The 26,803-nt window shown below is 37.1% G+C and overlaps 1 protein-coding gene across 1 annotated transcript; it reads left to right on the top strand.

Moving 5' to 3' along the window:
- On the top strand, positions 1–25,972 carry LOC145996599 (uncharacterized). Its single transcript, XM_083133164.1, has 4 exons — positions 1–245; positions 5,502–5,663; positions 15,427–16,037; positions 19,525–25,972. Exons 1-4 carry the CDS (start codon positions 105–107, stop codon positions 20,192–20,194), a joined length of 1,584 nt encoding a protein of 527 aa, XP_082989290.1. The 5' UTR covers positions 1–104; the 3' UTR covers positions 20,195–25,972.
- Positions 25,973–26,803: the final 831 nt, after the last annotated feature.

Below are 26,803 nucleotides of genomic sequence, written 5' to 3' on the forward strand. Positions count from 1 at the left end.
GAAGAAAAAGCGTCGTGTCGTTGTTTGCGATAAATCTTTTTTCTTTCTTTCGTAAAGTCATGAAATAGTTTTAGTTTTTGTATGTGTGATGGTTGTACAAGACCATGTCAGGTTATAGGAGAGTAAATTATTACGAACTCTGTCGTCTTTGTACATCTAGTGAGGGAACAAAAATGCATATATTTCGTGAAGAAGGTCGAAGACGACAACTCCCAACTAAAATCCAGATTTGTCTCCCTTTACAGGTACGTGACAATAAGTTGGCAAGTGGATCACAGTTTTCAATCCAACGTTCATATCTATTTCATTGCATGGAACAGAAATTTGAAGAGTAATTAACACTTCTTTTGCGGAAACACACTTTTCCAATAAAACCATAGCGCGGAAGTCAACATTTTGTTGTTCCCAGTATTGTAGGTCACGAAACAATTTCTAGAGCAAACGATGTTTACCGTTAACTATTGGATGTACTTTAGTAAAACTTCATAGTTTTGAGTGCATGTGTATTGCATGTTGTTGTTCGAAATCTAAATGGCAATCTGAATTGCTTTACTTAGGTCACATTGAAGTAATTACTGCACACGAATACTTGTTTATATCAGGGTTTAATAACCTTAATCGTCGTAACAGTGACGTGTGTCCTGCATAGCAAGCACTTCAACTTACTTAATAGGTAATTTGGTTGACTAATATAATTCAGGATGTATGTATTAAGACATGTGTTTTTATTGTGATTATCAAAAAATATATCGGTACCATATTTATTATTTATGATGATAATAATAATAGTTGTAATCAGGGGTCACCATAGCACCAGAATTTTCAAATCTAATTCTAAAATTATTTCTTTTAACACATTTGCTGCCACCTATAAAAATGCATACTTTTGTAAGGGCCGATTAATACTGTTATGTAATTTTGGATGTTTACATGTGCGTCAATTGCATATAGACTAATATGAATTTTTGTTGCTCTGTGTTACAGAGTTGTTAGGGCATTTGACTATCATGCGAGAGACCCGGGTTCGATCCCCGGTGGGGGGAACTGATTTTTTTCAACCTGTTCAAGAGGCTCCAGCTCCAACCTAGCGTCTTATAAAGTGGGTACCTGGAGGAAACTCTGGGGGGTAAAGGCAGCCAGGGGTGTGTTGCTGATCACATTACCCCGACCTTCAACCTTGACCAAGAAAGTGTGGGACCCTAACCCCACACCCCCTGTACGCCTTCATGGCATGGTGCATAGCATAGGGGAGCACTTTACACTTTTTTTTTTTACTGTGCTACATGACACACAAATGCGTCATCATTGGTAAATGTCTGTTATATCGGAGACACATTTCTATCGGATATTTTCAGTTTCAAATGGTTCATACTTACCTATTGTGTATTGCGGAACATAGTTGAAGGTGCCATTATGCTTTTTACAGGAAAATAACTTCGATTATTAACATTATGAGTAATTCTTTACAATATGGCATGCACAGCTGTGGATCATCGTGCGTCGTGCTTGTGTTTTGTCGATTCGGAGTGGGTATGCTGTGTTTCAACCTTCTTAACCGAAAAATACCTAATTTCGTGTTCATTATGTCATCACAAACCATTGACGGATAGCCCCAAAAACCATTCACGATAGCCCCATGAACCTTTGATGGATAGGCCCAAAAAACATTCACGATAGCCCCACGAACCATTTCCGGCTAGGTTAGGTAAGCATAGTTAAAAAATCTTGAAAAAAAAAGGCACGTTTGGAAACAATGGCGAGACCACGTGACTTTCGACGCTCATGCCATCTGCAGGTACATAATGGAAACAATGGCATAATGTTGCCGCTTTGCACAAAATGCAAGTTTATTATATCAAGAGTGCTTATTTCTTGTTGTGCAGCATTCTACGGTGAGAAAATACCTCCACGAACTTTCGAAATGCTACAGAAACTCATTTCCGTAAGTAGTTTCTTCTGTAAAAATGAAGAAATGTGTCTCCAATTTAACAGACATTTACCTCATCTTTTTACATAGGTAACATTTTTTGTCACACAGTTTTGATTTTCACAATATTTATCTTTTTCTTTATTTTGCATGTTAATTCTAATAAGACAAATTATTACATTACAATGTAATAGTATTATTATTATACACATGTATTGTTTGCATACATACGTATTTATTATATAACACAGTATAATGTATTAAAATGGCTATTTTGATGACTAATTTGTTCAATACTTCGTTAGATACTTATGTAAAATGACAGAATCACAAATAAAAGCAATGTTACATTAATACATATTCTTGTATAAGTCCAATGATAAATTTTGAGAGTTCCCATACATTCACTTCACTTGTGGTAAAGAGCAAAACAATACATTCTGAACAATGAAAAACAGTGTCTTTGCTCTATTGGTAGAGGAAATAAAAATTGTAATGTTTCAGACTAGCAATGTTAACAAGAATATTAAATTAAAAATCAATTTCTTTGCTGTCAGATGATGCCTCGATGCATGACAAGAGGAACTATAATGCTCTTCCATGCAACAATGCTAAGGGAGATGCGCAAATGAGAAACGAAGCTAATGTTTATTTCAAACAATCCTTCAGCATTGTGCCATGAAAGACTTCAAAGCCTGCTGTGCAGTGCCGCTGATAGGCAAGCATTCAGAGAACGGATGTGTGTGAAAGGCACACAGCATAAATGTGTCACCGGCAGCGAACTTGTTAATACTTTTGAGTTCACTTATTAAAATTTATAATTACCTTTCTTTAAAATAATGAGTATATGTTTGTGTGTTTTCTGTATCTCATGTAACCAATGTGGATTGGTTTAAATCAGGCAATTTATTTTAAAAGAAATCGCTGATTTAGATCACTTTATAGAATAATGTACAAGATGAATTTGTAGGTACCAGAATCACTTTTAGTGAAAGTGTGTTAATGTCGTAATCATGTAATAGTGTTTATTAGGGTCTAAGAAAGGAAACAAAATATGTGCTGATGGGGTGAAAAGAAATGTAAACACATCTTGATTTAAAATTCAATAAGTTTTATAGGCAAAAATAACGAACATTTTGTAGAATAATATACAAGATACTAATCATGTTAAACCGTGAATAGTGTTATCATTAGGGAGCGGAAGTTGATGACCTAAAAAATATAGGTATATGACCTATAGAATGTCCTAAAAAATGGGAAAAATGACCATTAAATTAATTAGTTTCAGGCTAAAAATTGACCTTATCTGATCTTATATCTGAGTTTGCCCCAGACGGACACCTGGTGGTTTCCCGCGACCCAACAAAGACTGTCACCAGTTTAGCATTTCTTTTGAACAGTTGACATATATTTAGATATATTTAGGCCTATGTTCACCTTGGCGAAAAGACTGAAGAATATTACCAAAATGAAAGATGTGACTAAATATGATGAGACAATACACCGAATATTGCGAAAAATGACAGGAAAATGCCGAAAATTCGGGAAAATGACCTAAATTACCTTTTTTGGGTTCTAGACGAAGTGTAATATTGTGTATTTTTAATGGGCATCGTGTCAGAGATGTCAGAAAAAGATGACATTTCATCAACTTTCGCTCCCTACTCATCATCATTAAACTGTAAATAACATGGCAGCTGATGTTTTGCAAACTATAATTTAATAATTTGCCAAAATGCAGCTACAAAGACTATAAAAAATAAGTTACAATTATATACGAGGGTTGTTTGGAAAGTTCTCAGAATTGGTCAGAGATGGTGTAGCAGTCGGAACTAAAGCATGTGCATTAGAAGGCCACATAAGTTCTGAACGTGCAGGGAAAATTTCATCGCCACTCTTCGAAGTCTGGTTTCCATAGGCACGTGAAAGAGCAAAAGTGCAAGTGACGTGACAACATGGAATTAAATGTGACAGCCATCAAAGTCTAATTGGACACAGTGTTGGAAGACTCTGCCCCATCATTTTCCTCTGTTAAAAAGTGGACGACGCTGTTCAAGCTTGGACAGGACAGCGTTGAAGATGACCCCCGCAGTGGACGTCCACCAACTGCCATCACACCAGGAGTGCTGGCTGACCAAAGATTGAAATTACGGGAGATAGCTCTTAAAGTGAGCATCTCAGTGGGTCGAGTACACCACATTCTCACTGAAGAGTTGGGTGTGAGGAAGCTTTCGGCGAGATGGGTGCCGTGCCTCCTAACAGCGGAGTAAAAATGTGTTCGCGCAGTGACTTCCACTGAATGTTTGGTGCTTTTCCAGAGGAATCCTCAAGAGTTTCTGCGGTGTTACGTCACTATGGACGAAACTTGGGTTCATCACTACATGGCTGAGACAAAAGAGCAGTCCAAGCAGTGGAAGCATGCAGATTCCCCACCACCAAAAAAATCATCTCCACAGTGACAGGCTATTTTGCAGACATGGACGAATCCACATATTCTGCTGGTGTTAAGGCATTGGAAGGCCGTTGGCGGAAGTGCATTAACCTTCGAAGAGATTATGTTGAAAAATGTAACCTCAATCACTGATATTGTGTTGTTTTATATCCGATACTTAGAACTTTCCCGAACACCCCTCGTAGTACATCTAGAATTATTTACTTCCACTGGAAGGAAAGTTGCTGGAATTATTATAGTTTTGTTAACACACTCAACAAACATTTCCATAGTAGGTTCATATGTACAATTCAGAAACAGACAAATGTATATTTACATTTAATTTGCTTTAATCAAACTGTTCGAATATTTTGCAGAGCTGTTTATCAGGAAAAGCCTTTTTATAAAAAACAAACATATATCTCTACATAACTTTTCTAAGGTTGGAAGCGGCCCCGGCGCCCACCCAGCATCGAATAACATGGGTACCTGGGGGAAACCCTGGGGGGTAAAGGCAGTCAGGGGCGTGATGCTGATCACATCACCCCCACTCATGACCGGATCAAGAAAGTGTGGGGCGTTACCCCCACACCCCCTATATGCCTTCATGGCGTGGTGCTATGCACGGGGGAGCACTTTACTTTTTACCTTTTATATCTCTACATATGGTGCCAAAAAACATACAAGCAATTTTAAGCATGTTTTTGAAAAATAAATTTATTTAAATAAAAAAATCTTCAAAAATGATTTTTTAAATAAAAATTATGATTTTTATCCACCCTAAATGTATCATTATATCAGAATAGTAAACATGCCATACATTTTTGTTAGACGAATTTTAAAATCTGCAGCAATATGGTAGGGTTGGCCATATATTAGAATGTATGACATAGTTATTCATGCTGGTACCGGTAGATCCTTGTTTAGGAAGGCCACTCCAGTGCAAGAATTGATTACTTTTAATAAAGTTTTTTATTAATTAATAAATTAAACCTTTTTTGTTAACCCCAGGTTGTAAAAATGATTATGAAAAAAAAAAGCTTGTTATCCATTTTTTTTATGCAAAAACGCACCACTGTGCCATGTCAAAAGGATTAAGGTTTCAGCCTTGTCTTAAATTTTGCTTCTCTTTGCATATGCCAGGTGTGCGAGGATGATTCCCTGCCAAAGATAATATGCAATCATTGTGTGGATAAGCTGGAGAGCTTCTATGACTTTCGGGAATCGTGTGTGAATGCAGAGGCAATGTTGGAGAGTTACTTCACGTCACTCCGCTACACGGACGACTTCCAGAGGGATGGAAAGGTAATGGTACATGTCACTTTCGATATTTTTCATTTCCATTAGCCTAACTTTGCATGCAGTAGGTTTTGGTAAATGAAATATTAGAAAGTTTCTATGGATCGTCTTCTCCCTGTATTATACATTAATATTATGCTTTTACTTAGCAGACAGAATGTGCACTAATACAATCAGACCAGATGCAAGGTATCCAAGTTTAAAATATTATGTACAGGGTGATTCATTATTTCGTCCAGGGTTTCGAATGTTTGCAGTACAAGAACACAGCACACAGTAAAACCGTGCATATTAATACATAAAGAATCTCTGCCAAGTTTGATTCATACCTTATAGGTGTTAGTGATGCAACAGACATCAATCCTTCCACACACATCCCAACATATTAAGAGTACATTTGTGATTCTTGCTTGTAGTTGTGCTAAATCACGTGGCAAAGGAGAGTACAAACTCACTATTTTTGATGTAACCTATAAGAACAAATCACAAGGGATTATGTCAGGTGAACAAGAGAAGATGCAAAATGCTTTGTGTTCACCAGTACTTATCATATTTGCATTATACTGCCACCTAGAGGCTATATATACAATTACGTGATGGGGTTTATTACGAGTGCAAACTTGGAGAGATTCTTTATGTAGTGATCAGTGGTGTAGCAGGCACCCTGCCAATGCAGGGGGGTCAAGGTGTAGGGCCCCCATAATGTTCTCTCTGTGCTCCTTAAATTTTGTATGATCCCGGAAATTCAGCAGATCCTTTGAGGCAAGCACTGAATAAAAATATAAAGACCCACTTTTTTTGTCGGTGAACTTAGAATATGTATGAACACATTTAGTTGCATTGTAAAAGTCAAAAGGTACCATAGATAACTTCACGACTCATGTTCATTATTATTATTTTAATATGTGGAAAATGATTAGCCAGTTTCCAGTGACATATCATAAGACAAGCATTTTGGCTCAGCCAGAGGGCACCATGGTCCATCCGAAATACTGAAAGAACTTATAAGCTCGCATTTTGTCATCAATAGGAAAAAGTCGTTATCTTATACCATTATACATCGTATGTTGTAGACTTTTAGAGTGTTCTAGTTATGAATCCAGTAAGAAGAGTCAGTTGTTCAAGCAGTCTGTTTTTTATTGACCCACAATAAACAATCAAACTTGATAATTCATGACTTTTTGCCACTAATATTACTTTTCCGTGTGGTACTTGATATGTAACTTCCCACCAAATATTTTAAAGGGGGGGCCTCAAATCTTTTCATATTCAAATAAGAGCCAAGAAAAATTCCCACATCGTCCACACCTGTTATGTGTTACACATTCCCTACGTGTATTCTCAATTTTTAGCTGTAATGCGACAAGGCAGTTGAATTTTTCTTTTAACTGTTAAACACTTAAAAGAGGCCCAAAGACCCAATACTAGGTGTGGCCCAGGTGGTAATTACCCTCTGTCACTAAGCATTCATTATTTTGGGTGATTTCGTGAAATTCATTTTCTCCCTGTTGAAATTTTTTTGACATTTCTGTCACTACTTCTATTCTCTCTTCGTTTATGATTAGGTATCGTAATCTGCTTTTACCTTTTACACATCTGAGATATTTAGTTTTCTGCATATTAGTTACGAGACCCATTTTCAAAGCTTCCCTTTTTAGTTGTTCAAATGTTTCTATTAATGACTTTTTTGTCCTTGCTGTTATAAGGATGTCATCGGCATATGCAATACATTGTTTTAATCTTGTTGATATGTTTCCTCTCAATTCCATCTGTTTCAATACAGAGTCGCAGATAAGGGATCAACTTGCTTGACTCCACATTCTACTTCGAATTCTTCAATCAGTTCCCTGTTTATTTTAACTCTTCCTTTATTGTTGGTTAAGGTTAACATAATTAGTCTAATTAGTTTAGATGTTGCTTCATATGATTTTAAAGCATCTATTACTTTGTTCCTGTAAAACCTATAAACAAGTTCTAGAGTCCAATATATTATTCATAGCTTTTTTTAAAAAATCTGTCTTACTATGAATATATTATTTATAGTTGATCTGTTGGCTCGGAATCCCATTTGATATTCGTCAAATTTGTATTCGGTGCTTTCCAGTAGCCTTTTATTTAGTACCGGGTGTACAAAAAAATGTCCTTGTTTTGAACCTCTATTATTTCATACATAATTGGTGTACAACAATGATATATATAATATATATAATATATATATATATATATATATATATATATATTAAACGAAAGAGTAACACTCACAGTTTTTTTGGTTCACAAATGTTCAATGTGTGACCCTTTTGTGATCCGGCACACATCCAAACGATAAGACAGCTCTACCCACACTCTAACAAGCATATCTGTAGTGATTGAGGTTACAGCTGTTCGTATTCGGCGTCGCAATCTGGTAGATCATTTGGAAGGAGAGGTACATATACAACATCTTTAATAAAACCCCACAAAAAAAGATCACAAAGGGACAGATCAGGTGACCTGTTGGGCCATGACAAGCAAGCCCTGTCATTATTTCCAGTTCGACCAATCCAGCGGTCGGAGACCACACCATATAACTATTCCCGCACACAAGTGTGCCAGTGAGGGGGAGCACCATTTTGTTTCCAGATAAAGTTCTCTGGATCAGCTGCTAGAACTTGTGGGAACAACTATTCTTGAAGGATATCCAGGTAGGTTACCCCTGTCACAGTTTCTTCCGCGAAGAAGAACGGCCCATACACTTGACTTCAAGACACAGCACAGAACACATTGAGTTTAGGTGAGTCTCGTTCACATTGCACAAACACGTGAGGATTTTTGGTCCCCCAAATATGAACATTGTGTGTGTTAACATGTCCCGAAACATGAAATGTACTCGCCATCGCGTCTATTCTATTCCTTTGTTACGCCAGCGCCGCCAACCTGGAAAACGGAGAACTAATGAACACCAACAAAATTTCAAACATTTAAGTCATGAATGAACACTGTTCACGTATTCTACAAGAAGTTATAAAAAATTAAAACTAGGACATTCTTTTTTGTACACACTGTATTATAGTGAGTATTTTATATGCAATGTTTAAGAGTGTAATTGGCCTGTAATTATCACAATTTAATCTTATCTCCCTTTTTGAAAATTGGGCACACTACTATACCTTCATTCCATTGAGTCAGTAACTTTTCGTCATTCCATACACTTAATATCAGCTTGTGCAACTTCTGTTTCAATTCTGGAAGGATGCTGTCTGATCCTGCAGCTTTTTTTGTTTTTAGATTTTGTATTATGTCGGTTATTTCATTCCATGATGGAGGATGTAGTTCTTGTTGAGTATTGTGATTCTGTTTGATTGGTGCGTGCATACCTGTTGTTACAGTATTATTAAGAATCTTTCTAAAGTATTCCTTCAATCTATTTAGGACTAGTGCTTTTTCTGAGATGATGTTACCTTCTGTATCTTTACACATCATTGGCAATACTGTTTGCTGTTGTTTAAAGGATTGTATCTTTTTGAAAATTTTCTTGTCTCATTTTTCTTATAATTAATTTCAATTTGTCTTATTTTATCAGTCAACCATTTCTTTTTCTTCTCTCTACACATTTTATTACCTTCTTTCCTTTTTATATTATATATTACCCTACCACACCAAAAAAGTCATCCCATTTTCCCCAGGTCTGAGGCCAACGCCTGCACCAAGCCCTAACCAACCGTGGCTACCCCTCCACCCTCATCAACAAACAAATCACAAGACCTACCTTCCACAAGCGCACCAAACAACCCTCCAGCTCTGATTACCCAATACCACCCCCACCTTATGAAAGTTAACCTTTACTTTTGCGATGATACCATGGTGCTGATTACGAAATGAATGTGCATTTTGGACCTTCATACTCTTATGTTTGGGTGGAAACTCTGACACAGGTATGGAGTAAGCCTGGTAAATTCACATTGATGACCAACCTCTCCCCTTTCCCCCTCCCCCTCCCCTCCGCAATATATCCATGCCACATTTCTGAACAGAGTTACAAAATTTGGCTCATTATTCAACTTGTATGCCACCCAGGAAAATGATTCTCTTTGGAAAAGTCCATTCTTTGAAAATAATACTACGAGGGCCACTATTTATATTTTGAGCCTTGGCAACACTGATTGAAGTTAGGCGCGATTTGACGTTTGCAAGGAATCGTCTGGCATTATTCACCATAATGTACTTCAAATGTTTTGTCAATAGCTTGATTTGTGTTGTTTATGTTGCCTTTGAGATTGCGTGACAACAATAAAATGGAATTAACTCGTGAACATTTTCGTGCTATGATTTTTTACGATTTTCGACATGGATTATCAAGACAAGAGTGCATCGATCAACTTACTTCCACATTTGGCGATGAAGCCCCATCCTTTGCCACTGTGAAACGCTGGTATAACGAATTTAATCGTGGCCGCCATTCGCTCACCGACGATATTCGCGAAGGTCGTCCAAAATCAGTTGTTGTTGAAGAAAACATTGATGCTGTGCAAAACCTAATACTGCAAGATCGTCATGTGACATACTGTGAGATTGAGGCAACCATAGGCATTAGTTCCACCAGCATATATAAAATATTACATGATCATTTAGCTGTGAGAAAGGTATGTTCTTGTTGGATCCCACACAATTTGACAAAAACTCAAAAAGACGCTCGCATCAATTGGTGCAAACAAATGATCAATAAATACAATCGTGGTGCTTCAAAAGACGTATATAAGATTGTAACAGGTGACGAATCATGGATATATGCATATGAGCCGGAACGTAAACAGCAGTCGACTGTATGGGTGTTTCAAGATGAACCCAATCCAACAAAAGTTGTTCACGCTCGAAGCACATCGAAACAAATGGTCGCCTGTTTTTTCTGGAAAACTTGTCATGTGGCAACTGTGCCTTTAGAGGAACGTAGAACGGTCAACTCTGAATGGTACACAACAATTTGTTTGCCAGAGGTCTTCGGTCAAATACGGAAAACAAACAAACGCCGTCGGATCATTCTTCATCAAGACAATGCCAGCTGTCACACATCTCGTCTAACAACCGACTTTATGAACAGTCAAAAAATCGAATTCATGGGTCATCTGCCGTACAGTCCTGATTTGGCACCCAATGACTTCTTCTTGTTCCCGAATGTCAAGAATAAATTGCGTGGACAATGATTTTCGTCGGCGGAAGACACCGTTGATGCGTTCAAAAACCATATTATGGAGGTGTCTCAAGAAGATTGAAAAAACTGCTTTGACAAATGGTTCGAACGAATGCAAAAGTGTATTGACCATAAAGGAGAATACTTCGAAAAACAATAAAGCAGTTTTCAATGCCAAATTCCTGTTTTTTCATTGTTAGGCTCAAAATATAAATAGTGACCCTCGTAAGGTTTTGCACCTTCTCCCCAAAATAGCGGGAGAAGAGGTAGCAAACTCCATATTTTTATGTTTTTTCCATTGAAATTCGGGACCCGCACCCCCCTTCCTCGGTTCAGCATCCTGCATTGTACATGGTTGCATGCTCTGTTTTTTTAGCTGCAAAACAAAACTTATCCGAAGTAGATTGCTCCCATAGTGCCAGTTATATAACAAATTTCCTCCAAAAATGCAATTTACCTATTTTTCGTAAAAAAAATAATTGGCTTATTATTCAACTTGTATGGCACCCAAGAACATGAAACATGTTTCATTCTCTTGAGAAATATCCATTCTTTGAAAAGAATACTAAAGTTCATGCCTTCTCCCCAAAATTGCTGGAGAAGAGGGGGGGCAAACTCCAGATTTTTATGTTTTTTCCATTGAAATTCGGGGGTCGTGCCCCCCCAAGTACCCCTTCCTCGGTCCGGCATTCTGAATTTTACACGGTTGCATTCGCTGATGTTTTAGCTGCAAATCAAAAGTTATCCGAAGCAGATTACTCCCTTAGTGCCAGAGTTATAACAATTTTCCTCCAAAGAGTGTTCGAATTTAAAATTCCTGCCGAGAAGCACGGGCGAGAAAGGGGGTACTTTCGTAAACCTGCTCGGGAGTGTAAAGGTTAAACATACCCTCCACTCCCTCCTTCCCATCCTGCACAGTGATCCTGACACCAGGGACATCTTTCGGGATAAACCTAGGGTTGTCTTCCATCTCCCCCCCCCCCATCTCAAGAACATCTTGGTTCATAATACTCTCACCCCTTCCACACCACTCCCCCCAGCTCACAGGTGCAATAAACCAAGCTGCAAGACCTGCCCCATAGTTACCACCTCCCCCATCCTCCAGATCCCAACACTGGCAGGAGAGTTCACCCTTCACCCTAAGGGCATCTGCCAAATCTGCGGCAATTTCTACCTGGGCGAAAACTCCGATTTCACATTTGCCATCCAACCAACAGCCATAATACCTAGTCTGGCCATAAATACTGTTACAAAGGAAAAAGTGAAAACCAGCAATATGGTGAAAGGTAATTTAATATGCATAAAGGATGTGAAGCATACATGGTCTGACAACAGTTTGCACCAATCATATTTCAAAATGTCCGCCATTAGCATGCACACAGGCTCGGAGTCTGGCTAGCCACGCAGTCTCCAGAGGAAATTTCGCCACTGCAGCCTGTAAGGAGTGCTTCAAACTGTCAACTGTGGGGTGACTCTTCTTGCAGCCAATACCTCAAGCACTGCCCACAGTTCGTAATCCAGGGGATTAAGGTCAGGGCTGCTCGAGGACCAGCAGTGGATATGAAGTCACATTGTGCCCCAGCCACTCCTGGGTTGATTTTGCCTTGTGGGCAGGAGCAGAATCTTGCTGGAAAGGTCATTCGGGCATTCTGAACAGGGTGGTGGTCAAGTCCTTCACTATAGGCTCCAGCACAGTATTTTGGTAAACCCGAGCACCGGTTTTCAAGCCTTTTTCACAAAAATGAAGATGTGTGGTGCCAACATAGCAGAGTCATGATGGATGTGGGAAAATGACCTCTCTGGATTTTCGGAACCTTGTCCCTAGCTTCCCGAGATGATGAGGCATACACCTTATCATTTTGGCGATTGAAGCTCTCTTCGATGGTGAACAGTTTCTTATCGGTGACGAGAATCTGTCTGTGCCCATTGTTCGCGTACCGCTGAAGCAGGCATGTATCCTTCCTTTGCACCTTCAGATGCAACGTCAGAAAGTGTCCCGTTGACCATCGGTAAGCTCGAAGACCAAGATCGTCCCTGAGTAGCCTGGACTCCGTTCGCTTGGAGATGTTCATGTAACGAGCCTTCACTGCCTGTTTCCGTATGGGATTTCTCCTCACACGCGCCGCCACTCTTTTCACAGCTTCTGGAGTCGTTGCAGTTTGTGGACGGCCTTCTCTCGGATGATCCTGAATGTACCCAGTATCAAGGAACCACTGGATTGTGCGGTACACAAACATGCGACTGATTTTCAGTTTTTTAAGCGTGTTGAAAATTTCACTCGCTGGTTTTCCAACTCTGTGTATCGCTATCACTGCTACCCGGTTTTCGTCCTCACCCCATTGCATTCTGCCTGTATGGGTTACGTGTCCCTTTTTACAGCAGCACTCACAATGAGTCATCGCACATTCCACAACCAGGTTTGTTCATTCGCCTCACAACGGACAGTGTTGCAGCCTCTGGAACTTTGTAACAGTATTTATGGCCAGACTAGGTACCACCTTCAAGAACTGTTTCCATCATTCATCGTTTAGGAGGGAATTATGAATCACCATGTATGATGAAGTCAAACTTCTCAGTTTTAATGTGTCACACACTTAGGGGGGAGGCCAAACACATTTTCATTAATCCTCTTCATGCATTCAGGGTGTGACATCATACTAGAGTTTTTTAGCAGACAGCACAAGGTATTCATATTTCTGTGAAATCAGTTCATTATGAATATTTTAATTGAATCACATTTCGAGAACCTTGTGGATGCCACACGAAATGCTGAAGTGCCCCAGGGATAGCGTGGTTGCCATGCCACCTGAAAATCTTCACCTGCTACCTGAATTTTCAAATTCAGTTCAAAAACTACATACCACTATATATTTTTTTAATATTTCAAGTTCGGTTATGGAAATTTTCATTACCTTTCTTTAAATATTGAGTACAGTATGTGTTTTTTTGTGTTCTCTGCATCACTTTTATCACTAAATCAGAATATTAAAAATGCCATTGGGCAATTTCATTGTGATGGGTGTAACATTCAGACAAATTTACAATAATTTTTTTAATTATTTTCTTAGCACCTTAAAATATATTCATGTAATTTCATTTTCCTTGATGAAAGTTATTTAATTTCAGATTATTCCTCCCCCATCTCAACTTTCAGCTACAGAAAATACATTTTTTTTAATTGTGAAGGGTGTAACACTTCTGAGACTTGACTTTTCCTGAGTACTTCAGTAAACTCTGAAATATATGGGTTTACTGAAACTATTTTATTTTATTTTCACAAAGCAAACTCTACTAGACATTTAGGTGCTTTTAGTTCCTAAAAATACTACTACATACTATATTTATAAAAAAAATTGCCTCTGATGGGTTTGACAAATTTTGTGATGGGTGTGACAACATGCACATTATTTACTTTGTAGGAGTATGGAACAATGCAAAGGCTATGAAAATTATCATAAATCATAAATAGATCCTTCAAATAAGGTTTGTGTCAGAAGCGAAGTAGGATACTTCAGAGCTTAAGATATAGAAACAATAAATGAATCAATTAAAATAAAATTAGAATTAATTTAGTTTTCTTATGATATAATACTATATCATAATGAAACTAAATTAAGTGGAAACACCAGATATAAAATCCCACACCTACTAAAAAAGTAATAGGTTTGAAAAAATATGTTATTTAAAAGCCATGGAACTATTGTTTGTATTAATAATTCCAAATTCTGCATAGTTTTCCCTTTAATTTCACATATAATAAGTGATATTTTCAACAAAAGTAAACTTAACCTTGCTTGTCCAACTTGTTTGGAATGGCTGCAGTATACATTTTTTCACTCTTGGTAGCTGAATTTAAATTCTACATTGATATGGTAGAGCCGGACATATATTAAAATTTATCATATAGTTATTCATGCTGTTTCCGGTAGAGCCTTTTTGTAGGAAGGCCAGTTTTGTATTAATTAGTAAATAACATTTTAAGGTCACATTTCAAAATGTGTAGCTCTATTTCATTTGGATTCGTGGCTTTCTTAGTCCATATATGAAAAAAAGGGGCCTGCTGTCTGAATTCTTGTTAATTTTGTCTACTTCTGGAATGCCCCATTAACACGTGTTAGCACATTTACTGTTCCCCGTCCAGCCAAAGAACCAACTTCAATTTCTACTTTTGTCTTTTCTGTCGAAAGGCAGGGAGGGTCACATAAAACTTTGAACCAATCAGCTTGGTGTACTTGCCATGGGGACGGAAAGTTCTTGAGGTATTCTGCTTTGCCAAACTTATGTGACAGCAAAGCAGGTGGGAAAGGTATCCCCAGCAACGCCAATGCATAACGGTCGCTGCCAGATATCAAATAAATGGGTCTCCAATTCTCTCTCTTCTCCTAAACAGCAATGTTGACATCAGAAAGTGCCATTTAATATTGAGAAAAAATCAGGTGTTTGGCAACACCACTGTTTGCAGTTCAAACCTAACCCTTCTGGAGATGAAACGCCTGGGTTTGTCCAAGTTGGATCTTTGACTGGACAGCCTGTAAATAAGGTTTTTGTTATGCGTATTAGTGAACAAATATTACCTTGTATGTTATTTTTGCTTCCTTCTAGTGTTATGTTAAGGATGAGAGCCCACCAAAACAGAACAGGAACAACAATGAAAACTGCCTAAGGCCGCAGAATGATATAAAGGCTAATTGTCCGGAGGCAGTCGTGGCCCAGAGCCAAGTTGTTGCGACCAAGACGCAGTTGGAGCAACCCAACGTGAAGCCAGAGCAGCAGCAAGCAAATCCCTTGGTCCACACGGCAGAAATCCACATAGCCAACAGCACGGTGGGGCAATTGCAGCAACAGCAGGCACAATTCAAGTGCCCCACCACGATGGAAACGACTACCAACGCGGTGGAGCAACGGACCGAAGCGCAGGTGAGCACCTTCACCTACGAGGCCTGCGTGAACAGCGTCTGCGGTGGCGATGCATCCGGGGAAGGAACGAGCGCCGTCAATAAGGTTGAAGATGGCAGCACCCAGTGCAGTGATGGCGATTTCAAGAATGAAAGTGAGTACGATGAGGCAAAGAGAAATGGAGCGGAAACTGCTGCGACTACAACTGTGGACATCCAGCCAGTGGCCTTTGCTGGCCAGGAGATGCTCTTGGAATTCAGCCTCATAAAGGACAGGGACACGTATCTTAGAACAGATGACCAGTCCACAATTGCTAGGTATGTAGTTAGTTTTTGTACCTCCTCTACATTTGTAATATAAAGATATAAAAATTATTAAACAGTGTGAACACACTTGTCAAATTTTCAATATTGTCTCAGTGCCATCATAAGAGCTTGCCCTAAGATAATATATTTAGTCATTTTAAAATTATATATTTAGTCATTTTACACCTGTGATGTACATTTTTGAATGTTGGGAAACCTTTATCATTATTGTTCTATAGGGTGTCCGAGAAGTCCATATCTAGGGGTAGTATGTACATAGTACAGGGTGTTCGAAAATTCATGCAAAAGAGACTATTGTACACTAATTGATAGAGAAATGAAAGTTACATTGGATATTCACTTTGTCTATAGGCCTCCCCGTTGGCGCAGTGGTAGCATTGTCGCCTTGTCCCAGGTTCGATACCTGGTGGAGGCACATAGTGGATCGGATCTCACTTTAAACTGTAGGTCCAGTCCCAATTAGCCATACTGTGCATAAAGTGGACTTAAAACACCAATTCAATCAATCAATTACTTTGTCTGTGTGGATATTTTTGAAACATTATACAAGAAAATCATGCTCTACATGAACATTCAGTATGCAAAAAAAGGTACTAAGAATGTGGTTCCCAAAGTGTGCACCGCGATGCCCAGGGGCACTATCTTCCGAAATGTTCCAATATTTTCACTGAAATGTCATTTATTCCAAATATATGCATATTTAGTACTTTTTACATACGAGGGTCACTATTTATATTTTGAGCCTAACAATGAAAAAACAGGAATTTGGCATTGAAAACTGCTTTATTGTTTTTCGAAGTATTCTCCTTTATGGTCAATACACTTTTGCATTCGTTCGAACCATTTGTCAAAGCAGTTTTTCCAATCTTCTTGAGACACCTCCATAATATGGTTTTTGAATGCATCAACGGCGTCTTCCGCCGACGAAAATCATTGTCCACGCAATTTATTCTTGACATTGGGTAACAAGAAGAAGTCATTGGGTGCCAAATCAGGACTGTACGGCGGATGACCCATCAATTCGATTTTTTGACTGTTCATAGTCTGTTGTTAGACGAGATGTGTGACAGCTGGCATTGTCTTGATGAAGAATGATCCGACGGCTTTTTTTTGTTTTCCGTATTTGACCGAAGACCTTTGGCAAACAAATTGTTGTGTACCATTCAGAGTTGACCGTTCTACGTTCCTCTAAAGGCACAGTTGCCACATGACAAGTTTTCCCTAAAAAACAGGCGACCATTTGTTTCGATGTGCTTCGAGCGCGAACAACTTTTGTTGGATTGGGTTCATCTTGAAACACCCATACAGTCGACTGCTGTTTACGTTCCGCCTCATATGCATATATCCATGATTTGTCACCTGTTACAATCTTATATACGTCTTTTGAAGCACCACGATTGTATTTATTGATCATTTGTTTGCACCAATTGACGCGAGCGTCTTTTTGAGTTTTTGTCAAATTGTGTGGGATCCAACAAGAACATACCTTTCTCACAGCTAAATGATCATGTAATATTTTATATATGCTGGTGGAACTAATGCCTATGGTTGCCTCAATCTCACAGTATGTCACATGACGATCTTGCAGTATTAAGTTTTGCACAGCATCAATGTTTTCTTGAACAACAACTGATTTTGGACGACCTTCGCGAATCTCGTCGGTGAGCGAATGGCGGCCACGATTAAATTCGTTTTACCAGCGTTTCACAGTGGCAAAGGATGGGGCTTTATCGCCTAATGTGGAATTAAGTTGATCGATGCACTCTTGTCTTGATAATCCACGTCGAAAATCGTAAAAAATCATCGCACGAAAATGTTCACAAGTTAATTCCATTTTATTGTTGTCGCGCAATCTCCAAGGCAACATAAACAACACAAATCAAGCTATTGACAAAACATTTGAAGTACGTTATGGTCAATAATGCCAGACGATTCCGTGCAAACGTCAAATCGCGCCTAACTTCAATCAGTGTTGCCAAGGCTCAAAATATAAATAGTGACCCTCATACAAAATGTTTCTGAATTTCAAATATGAGTTTATTTTTTAACTTAAGGCAAGCAACCTAACCACACTAACTGATCATTGCAAGTGTGGCGTATATACAGACTTGGGTGCTGCAAAAAAATCTTGAAACGCTAAGGGTGCTGTGAAACAAAATAGTTCGGGAACCCCTGTACCAAGGGGTAAAAAGATTTTTGTATGAAGTGAAAGCAAACATGGATAAAGGACAGCTGTGGAGTCACTTACAAAAATTTTCAATGTGTGTCATTTTTCTGTGGGTATTTATGGAATTGATAAAAGAATGATAATTGTTTATCCATTACAGACTATTTTATAGGGTTAATTATTGCAAATTCATAAAAAAAATATGTTTTTCGAGATTACGAGGTGTAATTGAAGATTTGGTCATATCAGAGAGCAGTTCCAAGTGTGCCCGACAACTGACTATTTTATTCAATCAATGCCCGGATGAAATAAATTAGTTTGAAATTTCTTATACAGAAAGATGGGTAGGTTAGGTTTTTAATTTATCGTTTATCACACACTATTGCCAAACCGATAGTCACTAAATGCTGCTTTCTGTAGGGTTTGAACACACACTAATAGTATGACTGAGGCTGCACGGATCACTATTATGATCCATAGAATAGTTTTGGTTTTTACCCATTAATTGTCAAAATTTCTCTGGTTTGATAGTGAGAAGAATACTTCCTCACTTAACAAAAAAATATGTTATTTCATTCAACTCATTACAGAAAAGAGGAAATTTTAAATCTAGTGCATTGCATTTGGATGGGATGAAAGCAAACAAAAATACACATTTTAAAATTTTACTTTTGTTATTTTCTTTCCCCATCAAAAAATCACAAACACCCACTGCTTATATTTATAGCACATTTTAGAAATACGTACTTATATATATACTGCTGGACAAAAAAAACCGGACACCTTAATATTTGACATCTGAATTGCAATGATATATTACAGAATGTTTGGCAGATCATGTAGTACCATATGCACTATTCATAGGCCCGGACTTTGTTTATGCATTCGTACTTAATTCCGTTTCTGCAACATTTAGTTAGCCTTTCGAATCAGAATTTATGCGTTATCACAAAAAATGCAAGTGTCCGGTTTATTTTGTCCAGCAGTATATATATATAGAAATACTACATGTCCGAAAATACTCGTGACAATGGTCACTATTGTGTTCCACTGAAATATGAGCTTTAAAAACAAGTCAACAATGAGTAAATTTCAAATAACACCTGAACAAACAGAGTTCCTGGATTGTTTCAGGAATGTACACTGAGAGTCAAGGTCGAGAGTAATGTACAAATGGATCACTGACCACTACAGTGTTAAAAACAAACAAGTTACTGAAAGTGGACATTTTCTTTATTTAAACTTAAATTTGGAGATAGAAGATTAATACTTTAAAGAGTGGATGAATTGAGAGCTTTGTTATTTTCACAGATCATCGATAGCCCAGATTGGAGAGTTTTTACGGATGAAGACAGTGTATGCACCAGCTATTGTGGAACCAAGTGCTTCAGAAGAAGAGCCTGGCAATCGGTGCGACAAGTGTGGAAAAGCCTTCGCCTCGCAGGAAGAACTTGCGTTGCATCATCCGAACTGCAACGTTGGGGACAAGAATTTTGCATGTGACGTGTGCGGCAAGATATTCAAGCGGAAAGAGCATTTACTGCAACATCGGAAATTACATACCGGAGAACGCCCGTATGTGTGCACCAGTTGCGGCAAGGCTTTCTCGCGGAAGGAACATCTAGTTCGGCACTCTGTGTCACACACCGGGGAGAAAATGCACGGGTGTGAAATGTGCGGCAAGGCCTTTAGCAGGAAGGACAATCTACTGAAACATCGGAAGACGCACGGCATAACGGGTCCGTACATGTGCGACATTTGCGGGAAATCCTTCGTTGTGAAACATTACTATTTAATGCATCGAAGTAGCCATTCCGGCGAGCAACCTTATAAATGTGAGACGTGCGGGAAGTCGTTCGCCGTGAAGCAATACTTGGTATCACATAAATTACGACATACACGTAACAAGCCGTATATATGTACACCTGCGGTTAGTGCTAACGAAATATTGGAAACTTATCGACGTCTTCATACAACATGAGGACTTGCTTTGTCGTAGGCATGTAATGATAATAGAGGTGCACTGATGTACTTGTAATTTGTTCTTTTGTATGTGTGAATGGGTTTTTTCAGTCTGCCTTTTAAGTGTTAGAGCCTACATTCCCAGTCTATCAGTCACTTCAGTGAGATATTGTTGTTTGCACTCAAAAAAGGCTTGAAGAGTTATTTAAAGTCCTAGTTACATCCATCAATTTTTCCTTGTTTTTTTCACGCACTCCGTATTTAAAAATGTTACTGAAGAGCAACGAACTTGTCTAACTTTATCTTCTCTTTATATGTGTGTTTATTCTTTTAACCCACTTTTAACTTCCTTTTTTTCATTGTGTATGAATATGTATAATTTTTCTGATATGTACACATTGCTTGCATTGTGGAATTATTTCTCTTGCAGTTATGTCTGTTACAAGCATAAAAAGACAGTTTTGGTTGTGACATTCGAGATCACAATGTCTAATGAAGGGAGCTTGTGTTCTGAAACATTACAACAAAAATTGCATTTTTATGCTTGTAACGGTCGTAAACAAGAAGAGAAATAACGTATATCCATGTACATACGGTACACAAAACTATAAATAACTCAGACTCTGTCCGAAAGGTACAAAGTACAGACTTGAAGTATGGATTGACGGAAGTGAGGTCACCTAGTACAGTTCGAAAGTGCCAAGTACACAAGTGCACAACTCACATGACTAGGTCACATGATATCTGCACTCGTTGTTCATTGTTTAAAATCACGGAGGTAGAAAGTCGGCAACACATGTTAAATATATGTTATCCAGCAAGTTGTTGGTTAATGTTCTTCTAATGTGTGGAAATGTATGTGTAAAAACATTTGAAAATGCTTTGTGATTTCTATGGTGAAAACAAGTGTTTAAAATGTGGGAAAAACAATGTGTCCTCAGTTTTATCTACTGATCGCATTGGGCTCTACAGTCGAAGTGTAATTTGAAAGATTTTCACTTGCAGTTCACGACTTTAAGACCACACTGCAAGACCATTCTCGGAGGATGCTCGCTTGAAGTACTGTCTTGCACCTTTCGGACATGGCCTCAGGACCCAGCATTGTTGTTATTATTATTTTGCTAAGAAAACCATGAATCTTACTAAGATAAAGCTAAACATTTTTAAATGTGACCTTATTGCTTCCAATTTATTAATTAACCCTCTGTCATCCGCATCCTCATAGTAGCACAAATGTCCCGCATGAGGCAGCAAAGTTATTTACGAGAATTATTGATGAAAATCGATGTTGAATTACAGTAGCACTTACTGGAAATCAGACAAAATATATATGAATGCAAAACATGTCCATTTAGGATATTTACATTAGCTACTAAAAGAAATAAAGTAAAAAAAATGAAAGTCGTAGAATTACAAGCCTAGACTCTTGAAGCAAATGCACCAAAATGTTATTCTAAAAATAATTAAAACTGCCATACAATGAAGGAACTAAAAAAAATTGACTCACCATTCACAAAATTGACAAAAAAAAATTTCAAAAAATGTCAACGTATTTTTCAAAACTATTTGAAATAGTACAACATATATGGGCTTAGAGTAGAACTATTTGTTCCAAAATTCTGTCAAAATGGTAAAATACAACTCGAGGAAACTTACAAAATATTTTTTAAATTTTCAAATCTCAATATGTTTCTCCTACTTTCGCGAGATATACGTAAAAAAATTGCATATTGGCTCAAATAAAAGGAACTGAATGTTGTCACTTTTCAATATCGTTATTTTGACAACTGGCGTTTTGAATGGGAACTGCAATGTCTTCTGCATACAAATAATTTGCATTCCGAACAACGTTTTATTCTTCTTATTTCTGCCAAATTCACGGCTATCATGCTATGATTTAAGATAGGTAACATTCCCGCCCACGGTACTGAGTGCTGCGAAAGGGGGATTGGTTGCTTCAAAGGTGTATAAGCAACTGAAAGAACGCCAGGAAAAGGGCATGAATGCCTCCATGTTTTCGTGGGAATAGTGTAGATAGGTTACCTAGTGCTTTCCTGACCATTGTTGTGCTGGTAAGGAAAATAATTCAAAATTTTAAAAAAGGTGACACTCAGTAATTCATTCTTACGCCAGAGTTGCCTTTCTATAAAGAACCTTTTATACATGGCTTTACCAATAACAGTGTGAATAACTAGATTATGCATTCTAATATATGGCTGACTACCATATTGCTGTAGATTTCAAATTCGATTAGCAACAGTGTAAATATTTATAATGGCATGTTTTATTCTGATTTAGTAATACACATGATACAGAAAAAAAACATACACTGTATTTGTTATTTTAAAAAGGTAATGGAAATTTCCATAATGGAACTTGAAATACCCAAAAAAAAATTTTTTTAGAACTGCATTTGAAAATTCAGGCACCAAAGAAATTTTTTAGGTACCATGATCAGGCATCCTGTATTTGTCTAACCCCACCCATATATATATAAAAATGCAGTTATGCCATTCTGCACAATGGCTGAGTCCAGCTTGAGCACTATTCCCCAACCAAAATCGTGAGTCTGACATCTGCAATATAAAGCAGAACAAACCAGTATTGATTTGTGTATTTTTGATGCAAAAGTGAACAGGATTAAAAAGATAATATCAAATTGTTGTCTGGTGTCTTGTAATCTCTGGTAATAAAATCGTTACAGATAGCAATGGATTATATCCAGGATTAGTTATGCTGTGCAACAAAAAACTCTTTAAAAATTAACCTTGAAGCTGCACGTTGTGTAACAAAAATACACTACAATTAATGATTTAAACAATACTTATAACAAGAGAAAGTAAAATTCACTTGAGAAAACACATCATGGATGCACTGGACTGGACATACATATGTGTGAATACCTTTTTCTCCGAAGACCAAATGCAGCCCCCCCCCCCCCTTCCTCAACTACTTAACTAAGTTTCCACAACATAAGCCTCCATTCATTACTTCATTCATTCCCATGGTGCAAAGTTCATGATTTTTTTTTACTTACATCTTAAAATTAGTTCCAATCAGAAAGATTTTAAAATGCTTAATATTTGTATTTTTAGACCAGGACTAAAAGTCTAATTTCCATGTATTCTTCACATTCTCTCCAGACTGTTCATATATTTTTTTCTATCATGTGTAACGTGAACCTTTTAAGAATTCCTTCACAAATCGCTAGCTGAATATTTCTTTTGTGGCATGTCCATCTGCACTAAATTTTCAAAAAAGCTAAGTGGAAGTTTGACGAATATGGATTTTTGAATACATTACAAGTTGAATACGCTACAAGATTTGTGCTAACATTTTATTAATAATGATAATTCACATCCAGATATGTTGCTTTGTAACGTGACATATTAACATGTATGGAACATGATAACGTCATCAACTCATTGCCGATCAATAGTGGAGATACAGCAAATCAGCATTCAGTCAGCAAATGTGCACACTGGTGGCTTTCAATGTTTGTTCCACATTAAATAGACACCCAGGTCACCAAAGATTATGTAGACTTTTAATCGGTATCGTGTCGTTAAGTGAGAATCAGAAGAGAGGCATTTTATTGATACATTGAAACAAGCTTAAATTATTATGTAAGAATATTGCACTGTACAGGATCTTGTATCATCACAAATCACTATGCTCAAATATTCTCGAAGAACCTCAAGCAAACTAAAACTTTGAATAGTTAGTTAATTTAATGTAACACTACAACTACACAAGAATCTAATGCTGTAAATGAATGTGCATTGAATACAAAACAGAAAACTATATTAGTAAGAAAAAACCTTTCAAATTTAGATTTCAAGAAGAACTGCTATTAACAATGTAAATAGTGCTTAGGGTAACATCTGTGCAATGTCAACATACCAAAATAATAATACCTAATAACATTTTTATCACTGATGAAACTCGGTAATGAATTTCATTTTATATATGGTTTAATTTGAATTATATTTTGAGAAGTGAATATTCGGAGACTGTTTTAATGTATTGGCATGTTGGTTAAAAGGAATTCACTGTTCCAAAGCCAATACAAATATGAATACACTGTCTCGGTGTGCATCAAAGAATTCCTTTTTAATCTAAGTGCACTTAACACAGTGAAATGTGACTGGAGAAGTTTGTCACTAAATAGATCTACACACCATTCAGTCTTTCGGTGTTGGGTAAGTTTCATTTAGGGTAAAGGTAATACAAAGTATATACACGATAAGAAAAGAACATATTACCTGCCATGTCAGTGCACCTAATAAGAAAAAATATTTTTCATACTATGTAATAAAAATAAAGGAACAATAATGGGGGACAGATACATCAATGTGTATAGTTATTTATTTCATAAAAGATTATCTTTTGTTTCTTTATATATTTAGGCATGTATTTACTTATGGAGTTTTCAAATGTTTTTCTTTAATGTACATAATGGGAAAAATGTACTTTTCAGTTCTATGATGCAAGGAAAATTAGTTTCTCTTTTATTTGTGATATATGATAGATATAAATAAATATATATACAAAATGTACAGAGAACATGACAGGAAGGAGTAAGCGTTTAGTCACTTATTTATGTTGAAAAACGCTGTTACTAGTGTTAAATCTTTTTTATATTATGCAATTATATTTGTAATGTTAATATAGCGTATTTTATGATGTTCAACATTTGGGGGATGCATTTTTCTTACTGTAGATAGTAATCATGATAACAGCACATTGACATTTATGTAAATGTAGTAATGTTTTTATATTGTCAATGTGTAGGTTAATGTACATTTCCTCGTGAATAGTAAGAAGTATATTTTAAAATTAAAATATGTGCTGATGATGGAAGAATAAAATTAAACAATTTTTAAGTTACTGTACATTTACATCATATCACATATTGTGAACTTAATTGACCGTGTTTTAAAAGCAACAATTGGCATATTGCTACATTTTAACAACAAAATTGTGGATATTGCAAATTTTATTCAAAGTGTGTACAATTTTTGAGGATGTGAAAAATTATATTAAAATGTAGAAGTTGTTGCCAACTTGCAATATATTTTGTTGATTCCCAGTCATACTTTTTTTATGTTTCTCATCTTAATTTTTTTTTTCGGGAAATAATTGTTATATATCTGTATATGATAATGCTTCACTTTAAGAGACTGGCTTAAGATGTGAATAAATAAGCACTTTTGTGTGCTCTTTGAAGGACATATTTGAGGTACAAAGGGAATTTGAAATGATTTCACTCGCTTAATTATTACAAAATGTGCTTTCTGAAAACCTGAAATATATATTTGAGATTGTTGATATTTGTATAGGAGCAACCTTTTTTTAATCTTGAAAACCTTGAAGTTTTGGAACATAATAACAAAGCATTTTCTCCACTAAGATTGGTGTTCTAATGTTTATTCATGGTGTGTGCGTTTCACAGTCAGAAGACATTTTTACACCTAGTTGTGTAGTGTGTTGCAGTGATAGGTACGTGATACAGAGATCTAATTAAATGGTAATTTATAGTTGAAAGATTTTTCTAAAAGAATTAAAATTATCAAAGATATGTGTATATTTAATTCAGATTGACTTATGTTTCAATATTGTGGTAATGGCCTAAATATGTTAATTTTATTGGCTCTGTCAATATGAAAGCAACAGTGTTAGCACTGTGTATATTTTTGGTTTGAATATTCTTGATTTTTATTAGCAGTTATAATTTTCCTGTGATTTCATATGAGAGGTGTCAATGAGGTTAATAAAATATAGGAGATTGTCATTCTGATAATGTGTTTCTTATTTGATTTAATGGTAGGTAAGATTTGTGATCTGTTATGCCTTTTAAAAGTTTCTGATACTGTGCAGGGTGATTCAGCGAAAATGTGATGCACCACTGAACAATGTGAGACAGGGAACCTAGGGTTGGAGAGGCTTACATCCCGAGATACAGAGCACAGACTAACTTCAGTGCAGATTCCCCCAACCATATGAATGTTGCAAGATCACCTGACCTGAATGCACTTAAATTTTTCGTCTGGGGATATATCAAAATACTTGCTTATGAGAACCCAGTGCACATGGACATGGAATTAGTTGCCAGAATTGTCGCCACTTGTGATGTGATCGTAACATAAAGTCCACGTGTTTATTATGTCCCCATCGGCAACCCTTTCATGAAACTTAACACTGGCAACAATAGCAAACAATAGCCAAACTGCTCCCGATAAGCACTCAGACATTGTTGCCACATTTTCTTTACATTTCTTGTAGTTGCAAGGTGCCTTTTGTTATTTTTGAGCCATAACCACATGCGGGGTTGATTTTTTTTAACTAGTTGTGTTGTGTTATTTCTTTGTTGTTATGGTGCTGTTTTGTTGCTTTGTTATAGTGTTGTGCTTTTAGTTTTTTTCCTTAGATTTTGCATAATGCAAGTTATCACTCACGGCTGCTAGTTAAATCCCAAGTATGAAGACAACATTGCAGGATATTATTTCCTTCATGGAGAGCAGAGGTACCCATCCCCCCCCCCCCCAAAGTCAATGGGGAATTCCCCCCCAAAAAAACATCATTCGCGCCCTCAAACCATATCGTTATCCCCACAAAGTATTCAATT

Source organism: Lepisma saccharinum, chromosome 12 (genome assembly GCF_977018435.1).
Source record: "Lepisma saccharinum chromosome 12, izLepSacc3.1, whole genome shotgun sequence".
NCBI classification, from domain to species: Eukaryota; Metazoa; Arthropoda; class Insecta; order Zygentoma; family Lepismatidae; genus Lepisma; species Lepisma saccharinum.